General features: G+C 47.5%; 1 protein-coding gene across 13 annotated transcripts; it reads right to left on the reverse strand.

Annotated features, from left to right (window-relative positions):
- Nucleotides 1–213: 213 nt before the first annotated feature.
- TTLL3 (tubulin tyrosine ligase like 3) lies at nt 214–25,877 on the reverse strand. 13 transcript variants are annotated; one of them, XR_007404429.1, is made up of 15 exons: nt 23,657–23,799; nt 23,395–23,486; nt 21,202–21,370; nt 20,964–21,061; nt 19,760–19,888; nt 18,734–18,848; nt 17,677–17,775; nt 16,212–16,407; nt 12,398–12,546; nt 9,962–10,205; nt 8,138–8,573; nt 1,811–2,081; nt 1,135–1,211; nt 720–946; nt 317–511 (listed from the first exon to the last, which is right to left on the reverse strand). XR_007404429.1 is itself a non-coding variant. In XM_049098611.1 (14 exons), the coding sequence occupies exons 1-14, from the start codon at nt 25,766–25,768 to the stop codon at nt 218–220; spliced, it is 2,574 nt and encodes an 857-aa protein (XP_048954568.1). In that variant the 5' UTR covers nt 25,769–25,877; the 3' UTR covers nt 214–217. The 13 variants fall into 13 exon arrangements, 11 of the variants coding, with proteins under 11 accessions (XP_048954568.1, XP_048954566.1, XP_048954560.1 ...); XR_007404428.1 differs by having other exon boundaries at nt 317–526; XM_049098611.1 differs by lacking the exons at nt 1,135–1,211; nt 23,657–23,799 and adding an exon at nt 25,726–25,877 and having other exon boundaries at nt 214–526; nt 21,202–21,367.
- Nucleotides 25,878–25,978: the final 101 nt, after the last annotated feature.

Genomic DNA, 25,978 nt, shown 5'->3' on the forward strand with positions numbered 1-25,978 from the left:
AAAGTGAGGCTTATTCCCCCCAATCCAAGGATCAGAGGTGTCAGAGAAGCCCTGCATAGGAAGCCCCACGTCTGCTGTTAGGGGGTGGAATTCTGGCCCTTTGGTTTGTGGAAAGGTTGTTGATGGCCTCCAGCTCTCATTCTGGACCTTGAGGTACAGGGTCCCAGCCTACCCTCTCTTCACCCTCCAACAGAAACGGAGCCAAGCCCAGAATACCTCACTTGCTCCTTTTTATTTGGCGCTGCATCCAGGATAGGGGCAGTGAGGCCTGAAGCAAGGACTTCTCCAGCCTCACATCCCCCATGCCCCCTAGCTCCTGGTATGCATTGATAAAGGGCAGGGGTCCTGGAAGGCTCAGTGTCTTCATGAGGCATGCCTCAGCCTTGGGTTTGTCATAGAGTCTGGCCTTGAACTTGCCTTTGGCCTTGATCTTCCTGTGGGTATTAGGAGGAGTTCCAACTTCGAAGGGTAGAGGCCACAAGGCACTTTCAGGATGGGGACCACGAAGGTGCTGGGGAATAACAGCCTTGGTGTGGGAGGGAGCAGGGGGGAGATATGATCAGGAAATCTGTTCAGGAAGGGGGTTCTGAGGGAAAAAACCCTTCCCCTGGGGCTCCAGCCAGCCCAGGACCTGCCCTGACCTGTGCCCTCCAACCCTGACCCCAGAGCCCAGGATCAGGCACTGCCCACCAGGGTGCAAGTTACAGCTCAAGGCCCACCTTTCTTGGTTTCAGGACGCTGGATGCCAACTTGAGCTCAGGGTTAGATGGGAAGGAAATCAAAACCTTGGCAGTAGGGAGAGTCATCAAGGCCTTGCCTGTGGTCGACAGGGCCTTAGAGCCCACCAGCTTGCTGTGCTGCAGTCTGAGGACCCCCCCCTGGGATCGGAGCACATGGGGAGAAGGCAGCCGGGCCTTGGTGTGGAGACTGGGGACGTGGGGAGGGGCTGTGGGAGCAAGAGGGGCCATGAGGGCCCAGGTCCAGCCAAGGCTGACCAGCTGCCCCTCAAGGTGTGTGTGGAGAGGGTGGGCAGGAGGGGGAGAGGAGGGCTGGACTGTGAGATGGCAGATGGAGCCCTCCCAGTTCCTTCTCCAGAGGCCGTGGGAAGAACACAGGATTTGGAGTCCAACAGACCTGGGTCTGCATCCCCGCTCTGCCCCTTCTGGGATGTGCAACCTCAGGCAACTTCCTTAAACTTCCTGATGCCTCGGCTGGAAAACGGGGATGATAGCACCTACCTTGCTAGGTTGTGAGGACTAAGGGAGCTGGTTAGGTAGTGGCACAGTGCAAACTGTTAAATGCTATACAAATATTTAGCTCCTTTCCCCCAGAGGCACTTGCATGGAGGCAAAGACAGAATTACTGCAGCAGGAAAGGCTTGGGCTCTGGAGAGAGGGACCTGGAACTGAGTGCTGGCATCTGAAGTAAATCCAACTGCCTTGCAGGGTAGCTACTTTGGAGGGAACAATACTCATATGGTCACACATTTTTAAAAAACGCTTTGTAAGTGGCAGCTTTTACTTGATACTAGTCTCTTTCTGGTGGAGCCCTAGTTGGGGGGCAAGTCTAGGTGATTAGGAGGGGCTCTGGAGAGCAGGAAGAAATTGCCTTGGGCCCCTGGGGTGTTTGGAGGGAACGGTCTTACTCAGGGTCTGGGGGTTCTTCAGACTCAGTGGCAATCTGTTCAAGGGGTGGGGCTGCCTGTCCCCACTAGCAAAGGTCATAGTGAAAATGCAGCCCATCCTGGTGCTGGGGGGTTCCCACTTCCGGAGACTGGGGTGGACCAGGGCTGTGGCACTTTTTGCCTTGCCTTTCTTCCCCTTTCCGGGGGTCGAGGTGGTAGCAGTGGAGTCTGGCTTCTCAGTGTGCTCCAGGCTCCTAGGCCCAGCAACTTTTCTAGTAGCTGACCTGTGGGTAAAGGGCCTCGAGTCCTTCCCTTCCCCAGAGCCTCGTTGGGTCAGCAGGTGAGGGAGTGCTGGGTGGACCCCCATCCGCTGGTGACACATTGCCAGGGGCTTCTTGATGGTGGAGCCCTCTACTAGGAGCCGGATACCCACATATTGGGGTACCTCCACGGCAGGCTGTGGGAAAGAAGAGATGAGGCCTGTTCAGACAGTGATGCTGGCTGGAATCCTAGGTCCAGAAGGAATCAGGGCAGAGATGGATGAAATTAATTCCTGGGGAGGCCCACCTCTGTCCTCTAAGGAGTCTGGTTCTGGGGGCCTGAATCAGTACCTAGAAAATCACAGAGCCCCTGGGACTAGTAACTCCGTGAAGTCAGGCAATCTTAGCCATGCTACTGCCAGCATCCCCTAACCCTCTACCCTCCTAAGCTCTCCAAGCCCTTGCTGGAATGTGTATGGCTCTGCTCCACAAGCCACTGCTGATGGACAGCTTCCTGAGTTAAGCCAGATTCTGTACAAACAGAATTTGAGTTATGTCACCCAGACAGATAAGAGGCTTGGAGCCTGTCTGGAGCCCTTCATGAACTCATTATGGAGAAGTAGAAGCTAAGAGTCTTAATGAAGACATTCTACTGAGAGAATGAGGTAGCAAATTTGTAGGAGGAGGCAGAGAAAAAGATCCAAGAGAGGAACAATTTTCAGTTCCTACTAAGCCAGCTGTACATCTTGTAGCTGGGCTTCAGGAGAACCCCCTGTGTCTTGCTAATGACCCCCTTTCAGCCTTGAGCTAGCTGGAGATATTTTATGTATCAACAAAGGATCCTAATTAGAATCTATGTAAACATCAGAGTCACTTGGAGCTTGTTGAAAATACAAATGTCAGGGCACCTGGGTGCTTAGTCCTTTAAGCGTCTGCCTTTGACTCAGGTCATGATCCCAAGGACCTGGGATAGAATCCCATATCCAGCTCCCTGCTCAGCAGGGAGTCTGCTTCTCCCTTTGCCCTTTCCCCCCCCCCCCCCCCCCCGCTCATGATCTCTCTCTCTCACTCTTTCTCTCAAATAAATAAATAAAATCTTAAAAAACAAAACAAAACACCACTAAAGCAAAACAAAACCAAATATTAGAGCTCCCACAAAGCCCAGTTGGTAAGAGGCAAGTATCAAAACAAGTAGATGAAAAGGATGGCAGGAAAATGTGTCATGTGCACACAGCCCAGGTATCACTTTACAAAGTTAAGTGATCACTGCAAAGGGGAGGATACAACTTACAATAGAGAGGTCTCATAGCCACCACCTTAACCCCATGGCCAGACTTAGCATCACTAATCAGGAGACACTCCAACAGTGTGTGCCTTGTGATCCCTTATGAGGTACTCAGCATTACCTCTCAGGTATTCTTGCCAAAAATGTTTAGCCTGAACCTCATCAAGCTGTTTGGCCTAACTTCTAGTTTACAGGACACTGAGATAACAGAAGAACAAGCTAAACAGCACCACAAAGAAATAATCAGATAAATCCCAAATGTGGGACAGTTCTACAAAACAATCAGCCTGGTCCCTTTCAAAAGATCCAAACAAACTATAGGGGAAGAAAACAGTGCTGCTGCTCTACATTAAAAGAGGTTAAAGAGGGACACCTGGATGGTTCAGCAGTTAAGCTCTGCCTTTGGCTCAGGGTGTGATCCTGGAGTTCAGGGATGGAGTTCCACATCAGGCTTCCTGGGGGGCGCCTGCTTCTCCCTCTCCCTTTGCCTATGTCTCTGTCTCTCATGAATAAATAAATAAAATCTTTAAAAATAAATAAATAAAAGAGGTTAAAGAGCACCAAAGGAATACAAACCTGTAGTAAATGTAACCAAGGAAGTAAAAGATCTGTATGTTGAAAACATACTGATGAAAAAAATTGAAGACACAAATAAATGGAAAGGAATTTTGTACTCATGGACTGGAAGAATTAATATTATTAAAATGTCCACACTACCCAAAGCAGATTCAATGCAATCTCTCAAAATTCCAAAGCATTTTTCACAAAAATAATCCTAAAATTCATATGGAACCACTAAAGACCTTGCACAGTCCAAACAATCTTTTTTTTTTGTTTTTAAGATTTTTATTTTTAAGTCATCTCTACATCTAACATGGAGCTTTAACTCATGGCCTCGAGATTAAGAATCACATAATCCACCGACTGAGCCAGCCAGGAACCCCCAAAACAATTCTGAGAAAGAACAACAAAGTGGAAGCATCACACTTACTGACTTCAAACTATATTACAAAGCTGTAGTAATCAAATAGTGTGGTACTGGCAATAAAAGCAGACACACACATCAACTGAACAAAATGGTGAATTCATTTATGACAAAGGAGGTGCAAGAATAGTCAATGGGGATAGGACAATCTCTCTTTAATAAATGATGCTGGGAAAACTAGAAACCACGTGCAAAAGAATGAACCCAGACCACTATCTCATAACACATACAAAAACTAACTCAAAATGGATTACAGTGAATTTAAGACCTGAAACCATAAAACTCTTAGAAGAAAACATAGGCAGTGCTAAGTTCCTTGACACCAGTTTTAGCAATGATTTTTTTGGATTTATACCAAAAGCAAAGGCAACAAAAGTAAAAATAAACACATGGGACTACATCTAACTAAAAAGCTTCTACACAGCAATAGAAATCATCCACAAAGTGAAAGGCAACCTGCCAAATGGGAGAAAATATTTGCAAACCATATATCTGATAAGGGACTAACATCTAAAATATATAAAGAACTCCTACAACTTAATGGCAAAAACAAAAATAATCTGATTTAAATATGGGCAGAGGATCTGAATAGACATTTTTCCAAAGATGACACAAAGATGGCCAATGGGCACATGAAAAGGTGCTCAACATCATCAATCATGGGGGAAATCCAAGTCAAAACCATAATGGGATATTACCTCATACATGTTAGAATAGCTATTATCAAAAAGATAAGAATCAACAAGTGTTGGTAAGGATGTGGAGAAAAGGGAACCCTTGTGAGCTATTAGTGGGAATATAAATTGGTACAGCCACTGTGTAAAGTAGTATGGAGGGTTTTCAAAAAATTAAAGACAGAAGCACCAGCAATTCCACTTCTGGGTATTTATCCAAAGGAAAAAAAATTACTACCTTAAAAAAATATCAGCACCCCCATGTTGATGGCAGCATTATTTACAATAACCAAACCATGGAAGCAACATAAGCATCTATCAATGGATAAGTGAATAAAGAAAATGTGACTGTCGGTCTAGCTAGCGATCATGGGATATTATTTGGCCATAAAAAAGAAGTAAATCAGGCAGCCCGGGTGGCTCAGCAGTTTAGCGCTGGCTTCAGCCCAGGGCGTGATCCTGGAGACCCAGGATCGAGTCCCATAGCTCTCTGCATGGAGCTTCTCCCTCTGCCTCTTTCTATGTCTTTCATGAATAAATAAATAAAATCTTAAAAAAAAAAAAAGTAAATCTTGCCATTTTAACAAAATGGATGGGCTTTGAGGACATTATGCTAAGTGAAGTAAGTCAGAGAGAAAGACAAATATGATGTAAATTATATGTGGAATCTAAAACAAAAACCCTGAACTCATAGATGGAGAGAACAGATTAGTAGTTACCAGAAGCAGTGGGCAAAATGGATGAAGGGGGTCAAAAGGTACAAACATCCAGTCATAAAATAAGTAAATCATGGGGTTGCCTGGTTGGCTCAGTTGGTTAAGCGGCCGACTCTTGATTTTGGTTTAGGTCATGATCTCAGGGCGGTGAGATTGAGCCCCACGTCAGGGGCAGAATCTGCTTAAGATTCTCTCTCTCCCTCTGCCCCTCCCCACCTTGCTGTCTTTCTTTCTCTTTAAAAAAAAAAAAAAGTAAATCATGGATGTAATGTATAGCATGATGACTATCATCTGCGTGTTGCATATTTGAAAGCTGCTAAGAGAGTAGATCTTTTTTAAGTTTTCATCAGAAGAAAATAAAATTATAACTGTGTGGTTATGGATGTTAATTAAACTTATTGTGGTGATCACCATACAACATATACAAATACTGGATTGTTATGTTGTATACTTTAAGTGAATATAACACTGCATGCCAATTATCTCAGTAAGAAAAAACTTTAGCAAGATCTAAGTCCTTTAAAGCAGCTACATCTTTTAAGCATCCCAAGGCATACCAATAGGTCTTATATTTAAATCTTAAGAGAGAGTTATAGGGACACCTGGGTGGCTCAGCAGTTGAGCATCTGCCTTCGGCTTAGGGTGTGATCCTGGAGACCCGGGATCGAGTCCCACATCAGGCTCCCTGCATGGAGCCTCCTTCTCCCTCTGCCTGTGTCTCTGCCTCTCTCTGTCTCTCATGAATAAATAAATAAAATCTTTAAAAAAAAACTGAACTGTTAAAGAGAAGGTTATAGGCACTCTCTGTTAGCAGTAGGGTTTCTATAATTGTGAGGGCTGTGGTCCGACAGCAGCCTCACAGGGAGAAGAGTTATCTCTAAGATTTGTGGATATGGCTTTTGTGTAATAGAACAGATTATGAATTGATACACAAGAAACCCACAATATTTTTTAAAATATCCACTTGGACTGAAAAGGACAGATACAATATGAAATAAATGAGGCTTCTGTACCCCCAAACTTCTATGAGCAGGTAACAGACTAAGAACTATGGAGGATGTTCATGGGAAAGGAAGGATGATTCAGGACTGAAGTGAGATCCCAATGGATGGAAGCAAGAGCCACGAAGAACAGGAAGTAACAATGGATCCTAATAGCAAAACTGGAAATATGCGCCAAGCTAGATTCCTGCATAGGAAGCAATACTTTAGAGATACTTTAGAGAGTATTTCTAAGAGAAAAAAAGACAAAGTAGGACAAAATAACCAATGCCAAGTGTGAATCTTGATTACATGTTAGTTTAAAAAACAAAAACAGGAATGCCTGGGTGGCTCTGTCCATTGAGCATCTGACTCTTGATTTGGGCTTGGGTTGTGGTCTTGGGGTCATGGGAGCCAGCTCCTCATCAGGCTCTGCACTTGGTGCAGATTCCACTTGAGAATCTCTCTCTCCCCCTCTGCCCTTCCCCTGTTCATAGGTGCATATGCACACTCTTTAATAGTAAAATATATTTTAAAATAATAATTAAAATTAAATATATTTTAAAATAATTAAATATATTTTAAATATTTTAAAATAATAATAATTAATTGTGTTATTAGTGTTACAATTAGTTTTTAAAAATTCCAGTGTAGTTAACATAGTGTTCTATCAGTTTCAAGTATATATATATAAGGATATAGTGATTCAACACTTTCATACATCACCCTGTGCTCACCACAAGTGCCCTCCTTAATCCCCATCACCTATTTCACCCATCCCCCCACTCACCACCCCTCTAGTGACCATCAGTTTGTTCTCTATTTAAGACTCTAGTTTTGGGTTTGTCTTTTTTTTTTCCCCCTTTGTTGGTTTTGCTTCTTAAATTCCACATATGAGGGATCCCTGGGTGGCACAGCGGTTTGGCGCCTGCCTTTGGCCCAGGGCGCGATCCTGGAGACCCGGTGCATGGAGCCTGCTTCTCTCTCTGCCTGTGTCTCTGACTCTCTCTCTCTCTCTCTGTGTGTGACTATCATAAATAAATAAAAAAATTAAAAAAAAAATTCCACATATGAGTGAAATCATAGGGTATTTGTTTTTCTCTGACAGGCTTCCTTCGCTTAGCATTATACCCTCTAAGTCCATCCATGTTGTTGCAAATGGCAAGATTTCATTCTTATGGCTAATATTCCACTGTATATACCACCTTTTCTTTATCCACCCCCATCTATCAATGGACACTTAGGCTACTTCCATCATTTGGTCATTGTAAATAATGCTGCAATAAACATAGGGTGCATATAGCCCTTCAGATTAGTGTTTTTGTATTTTTTGGGTAAATACCCAGGAGTGCAATTATTGGATCGTAGGGATGATCCACACATATTAACTCATTTTCATCCTCACAAACACTATGATAAAGATGGTAATGGCATCTCAATTTTACAGACAAGGAAATAGAGGCTCAAGGTTAGAAGGGGCTGTACAGAGTCACTGTGGCAGGACCAGAACCTGACCCAGTTCTATCTGACAGCATGGCCCTGGGCTTCACCATAGGGATGCCTGGAAGAGGGGACAGACACCCTGGGGTCTTGCCTGGGTGGAGCGACCTCACCTGTTTGTAGATGAGTTCGAAGGCTCCCGTGTCACAGTTGCGGTCTAGCCGCCGGTCGATGACCACACGCAGGGTGTCGGCTTGCACGCCTGCACAGAGCCGGGCAGTGACAGCAGTGGAGGGGGCCATGGTGGGGCTGGCATTGATCTCAATCAGCCAGGGCTGGAAGTCCTCACCAAACACAAAGTCAGCACCGTAGAGCTCAAAGCTGGCCTTCCGACACTGCACAGTGTCCTGGGAGGTCTGCAGGGCATGGATCACGGCAGCCTTCATGCCGGGTACGATGACAGTGGACCAGGCATCCGGGGCCCCCATCTCCTGCAGGTGCGCCTGGAACTTCTGGCTCGACCACATGTTATCTGAGGGCAGCAGTGGGTGCCGGTGGCATGAATTCTCCAAGTGCTTCTGAATGGAGTTGTTGCACAGGTGTACTGAGCTGGGGCAGAGAGCAGACAGCTGGGGTCTGGCTCCCTGTGCCTCTCCCGGCCCAACATGGGGAGGGCAGGCAAACCTGGGAGGAGGCCCTGGGCCACTCTGGACCATTCACCTGGAGATGGGGCTCTTCTGGGAAGGACAGGAAGGACAAAGGCCTGGAGCCTGCTACATTCTCCTAGGGCCAGAACCAGTCTTATCCCTCTGAGGGCACTGCCTACGGGGCCACAGTATTACGTGCTTTAATGTGAGCCCTCCCAGTGCTAACTGGGTTAAGAAGGTGGGTAGGAGAATGGGCCCTGTAATTAACAAGACTGCTAACAACAGAAACAGAAACAAAAACAAAAAACAAGACTGCTCAGGTCCTACCTTCACCACCGACTAGTTGAGAGATCTTTTCACCCAAGTGCTCCTTCACGTCTGTAAAATGGGGGCAGTGATAAGACCCACTTCCCGGGTTTTCATGAATAACTGAGACAATATGCATGAAGTGCTTAGTACCTGTCACATAAGAGGCCTTCAGTAATGGACAGCTAGGAGTTTCGTAATACTGCCTCCATTGTTCAGATGTGAAAAATGAAACTTAAATAGGTTTCACATGACCAAAGTCACACAGCTCAGCAGCTGCTGAGATGGAATTTGAACCCAGGACTCAACAAGGCTTTTCTCTCGACCCCCCCAAGTTAATATCGCAACCTGCCTCTCTCCACTCACATTTTTCCTGAACCTCCTGACCCTGTTCTACTCTTTTTTTAAAACAGGTATCACTGGGATCCCTGGGTGGCGCAGCGGTTTGGCGCCTGCCTTTGGCCCAGGGCGCGATCCTGGAGACCCGGGATCGAATCCCACATCGGGCTCCCGGTGCATGGAGCCTGCTTCTCCCTCTGCCTGTGTCTCTGCCTCTCTCTCTTTCTCTCTGTGTGACTATCATAAATAAATAAAAATTAAAAAAAAAAAAAAAAAAAAAACAGGTATCACTTATCAACCTATTGGATAATTTTACTTATTACATTCATTGTTTATCTAGGAGCATTAGCATAAGAATAAGATACTTAACACCAGTCATTATAAGAAAGATAAAATTAAAATAAGATAACTATTTTCTATTTAGAATGGCAAATAATCAACATTGTTGGGTAGGACAGACACATTTCATTACACGGCCAGCTTATGTATGGGAATGTGACCCCTTGAGAAGCAGGCTCTTAGTTTGGTCACTGCTGTATCCCAAGTGCTTAGAACACCCTTGGTAGGTCATCTGTTGGGTGGATGGAGGACCTGCCTGCCTGCAGAGTTTGTGTTGGAGCCCAGCGTGGCACAGGGGAACCACTTGTTCACTGTCAGCTCCCCAGCTAGATGGGGTGCTCAGAGGAGGTAAGGGGTGAGGCTCACTTGTCAAGGTTCTTCAGGGAGAAGGGTTGTGTGGAGAAGCGGATGTAGCTGTCACGGTAGAACCACACGGTAAGCGGGTTCCAGTCAGTCACCAGGAACCACTGTCTCAGGTCAAATTTGGTGCCAAAGATAAGCAGAGGCCGCTCAATATACTTCTGTACCACCCACTTGCCGTCTTTCATCACCATGGGGTTGCCATCTACTAGCTTTAGCATCTCCTCCAGGTGGTCCATACACATGATGCCTAAGGGGGAAACAGGGTGGTCAGGGATCAGGTCAGGCTTGCACTAGGAGAAGGGCTACGGGACCACAGATAGCTAGCTGAAGCCCTCATTCCCGCAGAACTGATAGAGAAAGCTGCTTCCCTCAGAACCCTGTTCCCTTTGGGAAAGCTGAGAATCTGAAGATCAATTTTTTTTTAATTAACCACTTCTGTTTGATTGAAAAAGAATATATGCACAGATAAAAACTCAATCCATATTGGGCTTTTTAAAAAACCATGTGCATATACGACTTTGAGTAGTATTTTCCCAATAATTAATGAAACATAAAACAATAGAAACAAAAAGCAAGCAGTACAAAAGGGTATATAATAAAAAATACTTCTTTCCCAGAGGCAGGTAACTGCTGCTTCCAGGTCCAACAGGTATCCTTCCAGGTTCTGGGAGAATCTACAAGTCCGTAGATGTATAGGATTCTAAACATCTAAACATGTTAAAGATTTAGAATAGTTCTTGGCCAATGTGAGCATTCAGTAAATGTTAATTCCTATCATTATTATTAGTTACCTGTAGAACAAATTTCTACCTGTAGATCTGCTGCCTCCACAGATATATTCACTTTTTCATTTTGTATTACCCAAGATGTTCTGCCAACCTGCACTCCGGGCAAGTGTATGATACTATGTATCTGCCCACATCCTACCCAATACTACTGATTATTTTGGCCATTTTTCTAGGTAGAAAATAATTATCTTATTTTAATTTTATCTCTTTAATAACAAGTGATATTACGTATCATATAAAGCATTATTTTAATGCTGATAATCATCAGAGTCTTGTTGCAAACATACATATTCACAAATCCATCTCATTCCTTCATTGTTTGGCCCCCAAAGCAGCCTGATCACCTGCTAATGGCACAGAATAACCTGTGCCTGGTTCCCAAGCCATATCCTTTCTCAAATGGCCAGAATGATCACCAAGAATCCCAAGAACATGATGCCTTGCATAACAAAAATTAAGGCTGTTATGTCCTTTGACCCAAATATTTCATTTTTAGAAGTTTTATACTAAGGAAATAAATGGAAAGGCCACAAAAGTATCTGCACAAGATGTCTATTATAGTGTTGCTTGTAACAGCAATCAATCAATAGGAAAAAAACTGGCAGCCATCTAAATATCCGTCAGAAATGAATTAGGTAAACCCATGACAGTACATCTAAACAAGAGTGGAATATGGGATGCTTGGGTGGCTCAGCAGTTGAGCGTCTGCCTTCAGTTCAGGGTGTGATCCCGGGGTCCCAGGAGTCCTGCATCGGGTTCCCATAGGGAGCCTGCTTCTCCCTCTGCCTAGGTCTTTGCCTCTCTCTCTCTGTGTGTCTCTCATGAATAAATAAATAAAAAAGAGTGGAATATGCAGCTGTGAAGCAAAATGAGATAAGATAGTACATGCTGTACTTTTATGTAATATACCAAACTAGGCACCACTAATCTATAATACTGTAAATCGGAATAGTGGTTACCAACCATTTCAGGGACATAGAGAATGCAAGGGGCCTGGGAGGGTCCCTCTAGGTTGCACGTAATATTTTATTTCATGATCTGGGTACTATTTTCACAAGTGTGTTCACTTTCTGACAATGTGTTGAGTTGTATACTCACATCATGTATATACCCTTTTAAATGGAGCACCACATGCATATTTCAATTAAACTTCCCTAAAAACTGGAAATAAAATGTTGAAATTTGGTACAAGGTACACAGGAATTCACTGTTATTCTCCAGGGATCCGCACACTACCTCATTTAATCCTCACCTCAGGGACGCCTGGGTGGCTCAGAGGTTGAGTGCCTGCCTTCAGCCCAGGGTATGATCCTGGGGTCCCAGGATCGAGTCCCACATCAGGCTCTGCATGGAGCCTGCTTCTCCCTCTGCCTGTGTCTCTGCGTCTCTCTCTCTCTCTCTCTTATGAATGAATAAAGAAAATCTTTAAAAAATAATAATCCTCACCTCATAGGAGGTTATCATCCCTCACAGGTGAGGGAACTGAGGTTCTGACAGGTGATGTGGCTGGTTCACAATTACACACAGCATGTTAGCAGCAAAGCTGGGATTCAAACTCAAGCAGTTTGGCTCCCACACAGCCTGCACTATTAACTTCCCTGGCCTCCAGTTGGGAGAGGCGCTAGAGCAGGAAGCAGGGGTGGACTCCCACCTCGTCCTCGGGACTTGGCTCCCGGCTTCACGATCCAGATGTTGCGATCTCCTTCCATGTCCATCTGGGGCACTACAGCCCGCAGCTGCTCCAGGATGTCCTCACAGCGCTGGACCTGAGTGTCGAGGTGCCTGAGTTCCGCCCCCTCACTGTGGGAAGATGATGGGACTTGGGCAGGGCTGGGCCTGGGGGCAGCCTAGTGGACAAGGCATGAGGAGACACAACCCCCTGGCCATGGTCCAACCAACCTAGGTCATACCCTTCCCCAAGAGACCCAGAGAGGCCTCCTCCAAGCCTCTACCACCCAAATTCTAACCGGCCCAGGGCACTGTCCGAGGATGCTGGAGTAGGAGAGCAGGGGAAAATTCTACATTTTACACCCCCTCCCACTCAAACACTCCACCTCCCGCCACCTCCCTTCTATTATAATAAAACTGCCTTTGGCAGAACTGAATCACACCAGCATCTGACAACAAGGCACCACTATGTGCTAGGCACAGTGCCAGGGGCTTCACATATATTATCACCAATCCTTTCTATGGCCCTGCCTAGGGGGTATTGCTGGTCCCACCTGGGAGAAGTGTCAGCTGAAGCTGGGAGGGTTTAAAGACTTGCCCAAGGCCACACACTGGGTTCAGTGGCTGAGCCAGGATGCAAATTCTGTCCTGCCTGATCCCTCCGCCACCTACAGGTGCTTTTGGGGGTTCATTCCCCTCCAAACCTGGACCTACAACTGGTTGATAGGTGGCTCCCATTCTGGTCTAATTCTTTCCAAGTCCATCTGTATCATACAGCCCCTTGTCTTGTCTCTCTTCCCATCACTTACCACCTTACACCTACGCTCATTTGATTCTTGTCTGTCTCCCATCACTGGAGTCTAAACTCCTTAAGAACAAGAGCATTGTTTATAGTCTCCCCTCCCCCAGCAGTGTACTTAGCACTTTTAGGTGCTCCTGCCAAAGGCTGCTGACTGGATGAATGGCTGCCTGCCTTAGCACTGGGCTGTACAGGTAAGGGTTCATGGACAGAGAGGGACTCTGTTCCCTACTAGACACAAACGTCCTCAACTAAACCAAGTTACATAATACCCTAAGATGGCAGCCTCATCCACACTCTCCCATTCTTCTCCCTCTGACTGAATAGGAAGGAAGCTTCCACAAGCTGCTAATCCCCCTTTACATTTTAGCCTTATAAATATCTCTAGCCACAAAGGACTTAGAGATCTTTTAATAAGGAGGCAGCAGCACCCAGTGGGGCAGCACCAGGAGCAGAGATAGCAGGCAGATGGAGGGGGCTTGGCCACGCCTCTCAGGTCTATTCCCACCTAAGCCCAGACCCTTCTATTTCCGGAGGCTTTGCTCTCAACTTTTCTGTGGGCTATTCTCAACTATTCTGTGTATTTGGCTCAGGAAAGTACCATAAAAGGGTGGCAGGGGCATGCATGTGCAATCTGAAAAAGTACATTAGATATATCATTATGATTTTTGTATTTAACAAAAAGAAAAAAGCAAACAGTGTTCTTGCAGGTAGTCAATCGTGATAAAAGCGCAGCTGGTAAGTCATGGATTTGTTCCAAATAATTGAAAACACAGCAGTAAATATTGAATGAATTAAAGAAAGCTAATTATGACTTCTGTGAATGAACCACTTAACACTATTTGTTATATGATGTAGTTTTATTTTATTTATTTATTTTTAGATTTTATTCATTTATTTGACAGAGAGAGGGAGCACGCACATGCACACCTGCACACAAGCAGGGGGAGTGGCAGAGGAAGAAGCAGGTTCCCTGCTGAGCAGGGAACCTGATGTGGGGCTTGATCCCAAGATCCTGGGATCATGACCTAAGCCAAAGGTAGACGCTTAACAAACTGAGCCACCCAGGTGCCCATGATGCAATTTAAAATATGTATATTTTTGACAAATGTTTCCAAGGCAAAAAAAGAAATTTTGTAAGCTAAGCTCCATGTCTAACATGGGGCTTGAACTCCCAACCCCAAGACCAAGAGTCACATGCTCTACTGACTGATGCCAGCCAGGCATCCTTATATGATATAATATTTTATGTAATCCTGACTTTTGAGAAGTACCTGTGGCTCTCTAGAACTTGGCCCACATCCAGAAATACAAAGTACTCATATTCTTTACACCTAATGCTCTAACTCAATCTTGATAATTCTTGGTTTAAGAAGGGTAGCCTTTTCTGGTTATTTTTTTGGTGGCGGTTAAGGGGAAAGCATAGGCCATCTAGTTTTTAATTTCTAACATCTAAAAAAGATACAAATGAATTCTTTATCAATGATGCAGGTTTGCTTAGTGTGTCATTCGCTCAAAGTTCAGTTAGTAGCTCTTTCGTCTGCCCTTCCAAATCATTCAGTCTGCCCATTCCTTTCTATTGATACCACTCTGGCTGAGGCCCTTTAGTACTCCCACCTGGCTTGCTGTGAGCCTTCCTACTTGAGCTATGTGCCCCTTGAGGGCAGGGGCTACACTTCATTTCTGGAGTCTGGCACAATGCTGGGCACACAGGAAGTGCTCAACAAATGCTGGGTGTTCTCCTGTCTTCAGGGCTCTTCTCCCTCTCTCCTGCACACCTCTGCTGAATCAAATTCCGGTCTCAACTCAACTCCCTTCCTCTAATCAAGAACTGTCTCCCAAAGTGTGCTCTGAAAATACCACCCCCCAGGAAGCCTGGGGTGGGGGTAGGGAGCCAGGGGCATGTAAGTATAGGATATACTGCACACTGCATCTCTCTTGGAGGGCACCAACACCCACAGGTTCTGAAAAGTCCTGCATCAAGGAAATCTGAATTAAAGAACTTTGTTTAACCCAATGTTTTTCAGATCAACCACAAAAGCCTTTCTTTCATAAAATTGATTTCTGTCCTGCAGAACTAAGCATCCTATGTAACACACTTTGGGAACACTGGTCTCTAGGATAAAACCTAAACAACTCAATAGATCTCATTTTGTAAGTGAATAGTATGAGTCCATGCTGAGCACATGACACAAATTATCCTGTCCTACCTTTGAGGCAGACATTATTTTAAAATCTATTTTGCAGGTGGGGACACCTGGGTGGCTCAGTTGGTTAAGTGTCTTCCTTCAGCTCAGGTCATGATCTCAGGGTCCTGGGATTGAACCTCATGTCAGGCTCTCTGCTTAGCAGGGGGCTTGCTTCTCCGTCTCCCTCTGCCTCCTCTACCCTACCCTGGTCACGCCCTATCTCTTTCTGTTTCTCTCTCAAATAAAATATTTTTTTAAAAAATCCATTTTGCACATGAAAAGTAAAGCTCAGAGAGATAGTGATGCTGGCAAAGCCAAAAAGCTTGGAAGCTGCAAAGTCAGGACTATTGGACAGTGCAAGCCATGATCTCAGTCATTATGCTATGCCAAGATTCAGGAAGAATGGTTTGGGGAGCGCCGAGTGGCTCAGTTGGTTAAGCGTCTGCCTTTAGTTTAGGTTATGATCCCAGGATCGAGCCCCACATCAGGCTTCTTGCTTAGTGGTGAGCCTCCTTCTCCCTCTCCCTGCTGCTCCTGCTTGTGTTCTCTGTCAAATAAATAAATAAAATCCAAAAAAAAAAAAAAAGGAATGGTTTGGAACCTATTGTGCAGGCAGTGGACATCCCTGAGGGTTCTTGAGCAGGAACAGCAGGGCAAACCAAAGGGGGAGGCCTAGAGAGGAAAGGGGGTGCTATGAAGAGAGGGTCTATCCCTGAGCGTCAGCTCAGCACACAGAAGTCCCCTGAAAGCAAGGGGAGCACCCCCGCCACCCAATCCCACTCCACAGCCCTGGTGGCAGAGGTACTCACTGGATCACCTGGTAGTAGCGCTGAAGAAAGAGGGACCAGCCCTCAGGGCTGAGGCACAGTGGCGCCCCCAGGTCCTTGTCGATGTCCACGTGAGCCAGGCTGCTAAGGTGCTCCTCACAGGCGCACAGAGCTTCATCCACAAACTCTGGCGACACCGTCACTGGCTTCTTCTCCTGTTTCCTGGGCTGCTTGTCTCCTACAGACAGGAAGAAGCCTGTCGCTAACCACACACAAGGCGTGTAACATGACACATACCATAGCCCCCACTGCTCCAAGGCCTGTCAATTACGCGAGGCCTTACCTTGACTACACCTGAAGCTTAGCACAGGTGTTCCCTACTATATCCCCTACTGTCCTGGGACCCATCTACTTACCTGAGGGTTTGTTCTAAATTCTCCTGTGACCTTAGTACTCATCCTTGGCCTCCACTGTCCCAGGACCTGTCATACACTGGAGGTACCACCCTAAACACCCCAATGCTACTCTGTACCTGTAGCCCCAGCACACACCTGCAGCCTCTCTGCTCCTGGGACCTCTGACACACCTGAGGCCCTTGTGTCCCTGATCATGGCACACTGTTGCACCTGACACACCCAGGAGACAGCAATGGAGAGGTCTCTCTCTCTCTCTCTGGAAGAGGCAAGAATTCTCCTCCATCCAGCAGAGCTGCCCCTTACTTCCCTGAATCCATGGCTGATGGGCCTTTTGGTTATGGGATGGGCACTTTGAGGTAAGAACTAAGTTCAGAGACAGAAAGGGCAAGCAATGGGTTGGGCCAACATGCAGTAGAGGATTCTCTGTGTCCCCCATTCACACAGGACAAGGGATCCTCAGACCACGTGAAACTACATGGTTCCCTGCTTCTTCCTCATCAGAGACCTGAGCTCTCCATAGGCAAGGATGGACCATGTCTTCTTAGTTTGTCCTCTCTAGAGCACTCAGTCACATACCAGGCCTGTGGAGAGCTGAATGATGTCGTGGACTAATTAACAAATGGATCAGAAGGCAGGTGGGTGGGACAAAGGATAGATCAGTCGGTGGACTGGAGGATACAGAGGTGGTGGACAGGAAAACAGAAAAGCAGGGAGAGAGATGGGTAGATGGGTTTGTGGGAGGGTAGACAGGAAGGTGGAGGAGTAGACAGATGGATAAGGAGTGTGGAGATGAGAGAAGGTAGGTGAATAATCAAAAGTGGGGGGATAGGTGGGGTGATGGGTGAAATGTATGAATGAATGTATGGGCAGGTGAATGAGTTCAGTGGGTAGGGGTGGGTGAGTAGGAAGGTGGTTGGATGAGTGGATGGATGGATGGACGAGTGGGTGGGTAGATGTATGGATAGGTGGGTGGGAAAGGGTGGTGGAGGGGGCAGATGGAGGTGGCTAATATATAGATGTATAACTGCACAGACGGATGAGTAAGAGGATAAATATAACAGGTGGGGAGTGCAGGTAACCATGGTATTTACCTGGGACCTCTTCCTCTTCTGACTGGATGGAGTATGACTTCCATTCGGACTTTACCACCAGCTTGAGAACGCTGCGGGCAGCTGTCAGCCAGAAGTCCTCTGCTCCCAGGGCAGGGGATACTCTGCTCAGCCCCTAGGCTCGAGGCCTGTTCTGGTTCCGGAACCCGATCATAACCTGCCCCACTTTGGATCCAGAACCTAACTACCTTCTGACTCTACACTCTGGAGTTAGAACCTGGCTCCTGTTCAGCTGTAGAACTGGGCCTAGAATCTGACATGGCTCATATTCTGCCTTTGGAATCTTGCCTAAATCTGTTGTCTCATTTTCCCCTTCTGTTCCTGATCCACTTTTGATACTTACTCTAGCCTGAGAACCGGACCTGAGCACAAAACCTATGTCAGGTTTGTAGATGAATTTAAACCTAACAGCTAATCTGAACACAAATTCTGACCTAAATTTAGACAATGTTCTGAAGTTGGAAATTATTTTGCCTAAGCCCAAAGTCTAGAGACTTTTCTAGATTTGCAACCCAATCTAGGCAGTGGATTCTGACACAGGCCTGGGACATCCTGTGGACTCCAAACTCAACCCACTGACCAACTTTTACAACCTGGTTTAGAATATAATCTAAGTGGGACGCCTGGGTGGCTCAGCAGTTGAGTGTCTGCCTTCGGCTCAGGTTGTGATCCCAGGGTCCTAAGATCAAGTCCCACATCAGGTTCCAGTCCCGCATGGGGGTCCCTGCATGGAGCCTGCTTCTCCCTCTGCCTATGTCTTTGCCTCTCTATGTCTCTCATGAATAAATAAATAAAATCATTAAAAAAAAAAAGAATGTAATCTAAGCTATCTAAACTCTTTTGGAGGTCTGAGTTGACCTAAGCCAGACAGTTCATTAAGGGAGGCATATTAGGGGAAATAAGGATATGGGATGAAGGAAATCTCCTGGGGTGGATGAGGGCATAAGGAGAGGCCCTTTGCTCTCGTTTAACATGAACCAGGGTTTTAGCCATCATGCTTCAGCCTGGGAGTCCAGGCATGGGCCTGGCATCTCCTTACCTATGAAGGCCTTTTTGTCATCCTCAGCCCCCAGACGGTAGCAGCGTGGAAAGAAGGAGTCAGCATCAGCCTCATCAAACCATGGCAAATTCCGGAGATTGAGACATAGACCCACCTATGGAGTTAGTTGCTGAGGAGGCACAGTGGGACTTGCACCTCCGAGGGACTCCCGACATTCGGCACACACCCAGACGGCTCAGGGAAACCCAGCTTGAGTGTTCTCAGATCCTCTGCTGCACTTGCTACCTAGGCCTGACTAACTCATATCCATCTGCATGTGTATGCCCCTGCAGTTTGCTCTGTCAAGAATGCCCACATCCCTCCTATCCACCCTTTCCATTCTTAAAGACCTGCCTCCTCTAGAAAGCCTTCCTAGCCCACACCAATAAATAATAGCATGTTCCAATAATAAAGCCCTTCATTCTTGCCACACCCTACCAGATAGGTCCTACTGGTGTTCTCACTTAAAGACAAGGAGGGACGCCTGGGTGGCTCAATGGTTGAGCGTCTGCCTTTGGCTCAGGGCGTGATCCCAGACTTCCAGGATAGAGCCTTGCATCGGGCTCCCTGCAGGGAGCCCGCTTCTCACTCTGCCTATGTCTCTGTATCTCTCATGAATAAATAAATAAAATCATTAAAAAAAAAAAAGACAAGGAAACTGAGGCTCAGAGAGGTGGAGTCATTTGTTAATAAACCCAGGTGAGACAGAATGGCTCTGTCAGCCAGATACCCCTTGCTTAACTGGTAAGGGCTTTCTTGTTTATGGCCATTGGATTTGGTGTTTTTCTGGCTCTAGATCCTCTCTGGACCCTGGAGTCCATTTTAGTTATTAAGTCTACAGGTGCCAGACTTGCTGCAGGGGTTGGATTTCAACCCAGGCCTGCCTGACTCCATATCCCACTGAATTAGATACCTCTCCACTTCCTGAGAACTCTCTCTCCCTGACGAGGTAAGCAGGGAGCGGAACTGCTGGCTCAAAAGCTAGTGGGTTAGAGGCTGCCATGCCCGCTCCCCTGGGGAACCAACCTTTGTAGTAAAGGAGCCAGCCCGGGCATAGTGGTTTATCATTTGATCCTTGGAGAGAAAGCGACAATCCAACACATCCCGCCGAGTGGTCCAGATGAAATAGGGGATCTCATTCCGAACCATGCGGGACTGGGGAGAGCAGAGGAGACAGGGGAGGCTGGCATGGGCAGCACAAGGCCTGAGGAACCTTCTCCCTAGCCTGCTGAGCAGGGGGGGTTAATAGAAGGAGAAGATGCTTCCAAGATGGCCTCCAGGCCACACCCTATCGTTGTGTATGCTAAGGAAAGACATCTCTTCCTCCAGGGCACACACTTGTGAGCAGAGAACAGGCTAGCTTGTAGAACTCCTCTGGCCAGGTGCCCCTATGCAGTGACTAAGCACACTGAATGCTATATCTTTGTTTTGGCCTGTGGCTATCAGTGACTTACTCAGTGACAGGATGGTGAGCATGTGACAAAGTCCTAAGAGAGGGCTCTAACTCCTCCATCCTTCCCACAGTTGGGACGTAGAGTTACTAATAGGCAAAGACCTATTCTAAGTGCTTTCTTTCATTCTTTCTTTTTTTTTAAGTGCTTTTCATATCGGTTCATTTAATCCTCACCACAACTCTATGAAATAGGTGCTTACTCTTATTCCCCCTTTCACAGATGAGGGAACTGAGGCACGGGGAGGGCAAGTGTGATTTGTCCAAGAGCTCACACAGTTGAGCCATATGAAATTGCCAGCGTTCAACCTTTCCTGACAAACAGATATGGCAATTTGCTACAGTTCAGATTCGTAAGTGGTGGTGCCAAGATTCAAAGCCAAGTGTCCTCACTTCAACACAGAGGTGTCCTCACCCCCACAACATTGTAGCAGCCTCTTTCAGAGCTTTTTAAGCCCTTCCTTCTAGCCTTCACTTGCCAAAGGCAAAGGAAAGATGTGGAATATGAGGTTTTTATTTAGAAGGGGGAATTACCAGGTGTGGAGGTTATGCTGGCTTCTGGTATAACCTAGCAGGGTTCTGATCCCAGGCCAGCCTTGTCTGAGCCCACTGTGTCCCTCACCACTCTGCTCACCCATCCAGGCTTTAGAGAAGCAATCAGTTTTTACTACAGATGGGGAAACTGAGGCCTACAGAAGGAAAGGAGTTCTCTGAGGTCACCCAGCTGGATTTTAGTGCTCTTCCTCTCAGCCCCTCCCTGCCAGCCCCCGGGACCCTCACCATCAGAGCATGTGTCCCATCCAGGTCATCAAATTCCAGTAAATCATCAAAGTCAAACAGCTGCGGTAGCTGAAATGCCTCGTCCTCATCTTCGTCCTCTGTGGATGTAGAGCCCGGACTCAGTGAGGCCCTTGTCCCAGCCCCACAGACCCATACCAAAGTCTCAACTCTGGGACAGCAGGAACCAAAGGAAAGGGCTTCAGGAGGGGGAGCCTGTGGAAAGGGAGGGAGCTCTTACCATCTTCTGTAGTGTCACTATCACCCATTACTGAGCTATCCAGATCCTTCTGGGGTGGTGGCAGGGTGGTGCCCGAGTGATGGACCATCTTCTTCTCCACCCAGCCTCTCCGGCGCAAGAGGCACCGTATCACTGGGTAGCGACCTTGGATCATAAAGATCTTCTTCTGCTGTAAGGTGAGAGAGGGATATCTGGTCAGTAAGTATCAGCCCAGTGCCAGACATACAGGATACAGCAGGGAACCAGACAGTTCTGGGTTCTGCCTTCAGGAAATTTTTATGTTCCAGTAGGGAAAACAGATCATAAACAAGTAGAGAAGAAAATATGTATAGTGATAATTATAATACTCATAGCTAACAATTATTGAGTACCTACTATGTGCTGCTTAGTGTGTATATACTAACAGTAATATGTATTTTTTAAAATTTTTATTTATTTATTTTAGAGACAGAGACAGAGAGAACATGAGGGAGAAGGAGAGAATCTCAGGCAGACTCTGCGCTGAGTGTGAAGCCCGATGCAGGGCTCAATCTCACAACCCCTGAGATCACAACCCAGGCTGAAACCAAGAGTTGGACACTTAACCTACTGTGCCACCCAGACACCCCAATAATATTTTTAATAAATGCTTTTATCTCCATGTAACTTGTTATAAAACAGAGGCATGGAGAGGTTGAATAGTTTGGCCACACAGTGATTAAGTGAAAGAGCACAGATTTAAATCCAGGCTGGTGGAGTTCCCAAAACTGGATACCTAATGGGGACTCAAAGAGACTAAAAATACATATGTGGGGAGGGGAAGAAGGACCCATGGGACCCAAAGGATCCATGTCCATGAGTGGACAGAGTTGGGCAAATGGCAGTTCAGGCAGAGGGAGAAGCATGTGCAAAGGTCTTGAGGATGGACAGAGGTCAGAAGAAAGTGGAAGGAAGCCAGGGACAGTAGGGTATGAAAACTGAGGGGAGAGCTCCTGAGGAAGCAGGTAGTGGCTAGATTGTGGAAGGCCCTACAGGCCTTGAACAGATTTGGATTTTATATTAAGAGTAGCATGAAGCAATAAGGGCAAAGTGAGGGCATGATATGACTGGAGGCTTTATATGTTGGGCTTGCTGCATACAGAGAACGGATGAAGGAGCTGGGAAGGGAAACAGGGAGACCAGTTAGAAGGCTGTTGTAAAAATAAAATAAATAAAATAATAAAATAATAAAATTGAAGGCTGTTGTGATTTATGCAGGAGAAAAATCACAATAACTAGAATGAGAGTGAAAATGTATAGAATGTGACAGACTGGAGACTTGGTTTGGATATAGAGTTGACTGCTTTTGCTGATGGGATTAGATGTGTAGTAGATGAAAAGGATGTCTGGTTGACTCAGCACAATATGTGACTCTTGATTTTAGGATTGTGAGTCAATTAAAAAAAGAGCTTAATTTAAAAAAAAATTGTGATTGTGTAGATGTGTGGGTGAACGAGCAGAAAGCTCATATTTCTGTCTTGAGCAACTGGTTGATGAGGAAGACAGGAGATTAGGAAGGATGACAGGTTTGGTCAGGAAAATGAGTATGGTGTGGGGCATGAGGACGAAATGCTTCTAAGTTCTCTAGGTAGAGATGTCAAGTAGGGGGCTGGATTTAAGGTGTGTGGAGTCGGAGGAGAGGCTAGGCTTGGAAAGGGCGTGTAGAGGGCACAGCACCTTTACTGGACTCACAGCCAAGTGTGGGGAGGGATCCCAGGAACCAAGAAAACCCCAAGGAGCTTTCAAAGGCAACTTTGTAAAGCAGCAGCCAGGGAGGGAGAAAGGAAAACTAGGGGTGTGCAGACAGCCAAGGGGGCAGGGTATGTGGAGCACCAGTACAGAACGACAGGAGTTTCCAGACCAAGATTAGGACAAAAAAAGGGTCTGCTGGATTTGGCTCCTTGGAGGTCACCAATGACCTTGACTGGAATGGTTCCTGATGGGAGAGGGTAAAGGCTAGGAACCAGTGATAAGAGCTAAAGGGGTGAATCCCAGGTAAAGAAGTTACACGATTCCGCCAAGAAGGGGTACTGAAAAATTGCTAATATTTTAAAATAGGTGTGGGATCGAGTTTTTTCGTTTTGTTCCTTTTTAAATGATATAAGAAAACAATTGAGAGAAGCAAGCTAAGCCACTCTCCGGGCCCTTTCTGGACACCCCCGAGCCCCCTCCGACCTTGACAGCTCTCTCCACGTGGATCCTGGCGTTTCTGAGCCGGCCCATGTGGTGAGACGGCTTGGAGAATCCTCGCCACAGGACAAGGGAACCTGCAGAAAGACGCGGAGCAGGGATGGGGCAGGCTGGGGGTTCAGCCTAGCGGCCCTCCCGGCCTCCGACGCCCACGCCCCTTTCTCCACCCTTCATCCGGATGCCCGCACCCAGCACTTCTCCCGACCCCTCGTCCCCTCCACCCCAAGTCTCCTAGTCCCTGCAGCACCTCCGGCCAGGAAGGGCGGGCCGCCACGGGCCTCACCGTCCTGCAGCCGAGCATCAGCCGGGGCCGGGGTGCGCGGGGAGCCGAAGGGGCGGGGATCCGCGGCGCTCGGGGCGTGGGCGCCGCGGGCGGGCGGCCCGAAGGCGTGGCCTAGGCGGCGCGCAGGGGCGGGGCTGCCGCTCCGGCGTGGGCCGCTCGGGCGAGCGCGGGCGGGGTGGGCGGAGGCGGGCCCGGGCGGTGGCTGCGTCTCGGGAGGCCGGAACTCCGAGGGGCACGGCCAGGGCCACGGGGCGGGGGAACTGGTGCGGCCGCCCTCTCGGCAGTACCAGGCGGCGGAGCCCCGGGGCGCGACCCCCAGATCCCCCGCGTTCAGGAGCAGCGCCGCGCCGGGGCCCTGCATGCGCCCCTCCCGCGCGCGCCCTCCCGGCGCGAGAGCCCGCAGCCCCTCTGCGCGCCGCCCCCCGTCGGGAGGGCCCTGCTTCGGCCTTCGCGGGGCCCTCCGCTCGTTCTGACGCCCCGCCCCCTGTTTGCTGTCGCCCTGGATACCATTCCCCTGGCACAATCAGGTCTCCTGTAGTGGGTTCGGGCACTCCCTCCTGCGGGCTGAAATTCGGACGGCTGAGCGGGGTGGGGGTGGGGGTACCGAAGGTGGAAGCGCAGAACAGTGTGCTGCCAGTTAATTTCAGGGTCATGGTTCCTGTGCCTTGAGTCATTCCATAGGATTTATGGAGAACAACCGTGCTAGGCAGTGGGCTAGGTGCTGGAGACTGGAAGAACAAGCTAGAGATGATCCCTGACCTCTTGGAGTTTACAGCCCAGGGGAGGGGAAACAAAAAAAGCAACAAAGGAATAGACCAGCTGTGGGTGGGCAGCTCGGGTGGCTCGGCGGTTTAGCGCCGCCTTCGGCCCAGGGCCTGACCCTGGGTTCCGGGGATAGAGTCCCATGTCGGGTTCCCTGCGTGGAGCCTGCTTCTCCCTCTGCCTGTGTCTCTGCCTCTCTCTGTGTGTCTCATGAATGAATGAATAAATATCTTTAAAAAAAAATGAACAGCTGTAGGTATGGTAAGGGCAATGAGCAAGCAGCAAACTGACACCAGGAAGGGGACGTACTTTTCCTTGTGTACTTTACAAGTATGTCCCCTCTGAAGAGGTGACATTTAAGGTGAAGCCTACGCAAACGTCAAGAGTTGGCTAAGGAAGAGGGTAGGAGTAGCATTCCAGGGAAAGTCTCAGTAACAGCCCTGAGAAGGGTGAGAACCTTTCCCTGGGAACTAAAAAGCAGCCAGTGTGGCTGGAGCCTAATGAGGCTGACCAGATCTGCAGGGCGTGGCGGATGGACTCAGGGTAAGGTCCCTGGGGATTGATCTGAAAACCAGGGCAGTATATAGGAAAAACAATGAGAAAGTAGAGTGCAGCACAATCCCCGCCCTCAATAGCTTGTAAATAGAAAAGGAGAGTATCATTTGAGTCAACTGCAGAAAAAAATACAATAGAGCAGTCAGGCACAGCCCCCAAGATTGTAGATTGTAAGGAACCTTTTTGGAGGTAGTGAGCCTCCAAAGTTATAGGTGACATAAAAGAGGCTCCAAGACGTTAATTCGCCTAAAATCACAGTAGAGCCAGCACTGGAACTCTGATCTCACCGCCAAATCCCACTCTTCAACATAAACATTACTTAACATAAGTACGTTATCACTCAGATGAATTACTTATTAGTCATAGAAATACCAAAGGAGCAATTTATGGTGCAAATTCCAGCAGTGCTCATTCAAACAGAGTGAAGTAAGACCAGGTAAGAGTACTCTGGTCTAAGAACCCAGCTTCATTAGTTACCAGACAGATATGCCTATACAATGAAGGTAGGTACTCAACGTCACTATCCAGCTAATCTCAACCTGAGATCACTCCCCCGCCCCCCTTGATTGGAGACGGAGCTTCCCAAAACGCATGTCCCTGGAAGAGGGCAGGCTAAATGGCAACCATCCAGTCTGTTCTCTCTCATCAGTCTGCAAATCTAGTTTTAGGGGCTCTGGGTCCTGGGAGACGGATCTCTGACAAACAGGCTGGCTCACCTAGGCAATGCCGTCCTGTGAGGGTTGAGCGAGTGGCTGCCATACTCTTTTTTGAACACTCGGTGAAGGAACACCCAGCTTCACCGGGAGCACCTTTAACATCACTGCAAAAGCTAGGACATAGTCATGTGCCCCACAGGGCACCCCTATTTCTGTAAGGCAGGAGGGGGAGGTCACAGAGGTAATGTCATAAAGGGAATGATAGCTGTCCAAGTTGCCCCCACCTCCCAACCCCTCCTCTCTTTAACATTAC

This window comes from Canis lupus, chromosome 20, assembly GCF_003254725.2.
Source record: "Canis lupus dingo isolate Sandy chromosome 20, ASM325472v2, whole genome shotgun sequence".
Classification (NCBI taxonomy): domain Eukaryota; kingdom Metazoa; phylum Chordata; class Mammalia; order Carnivora; family Canidae; genus Canis; species Canis lupus.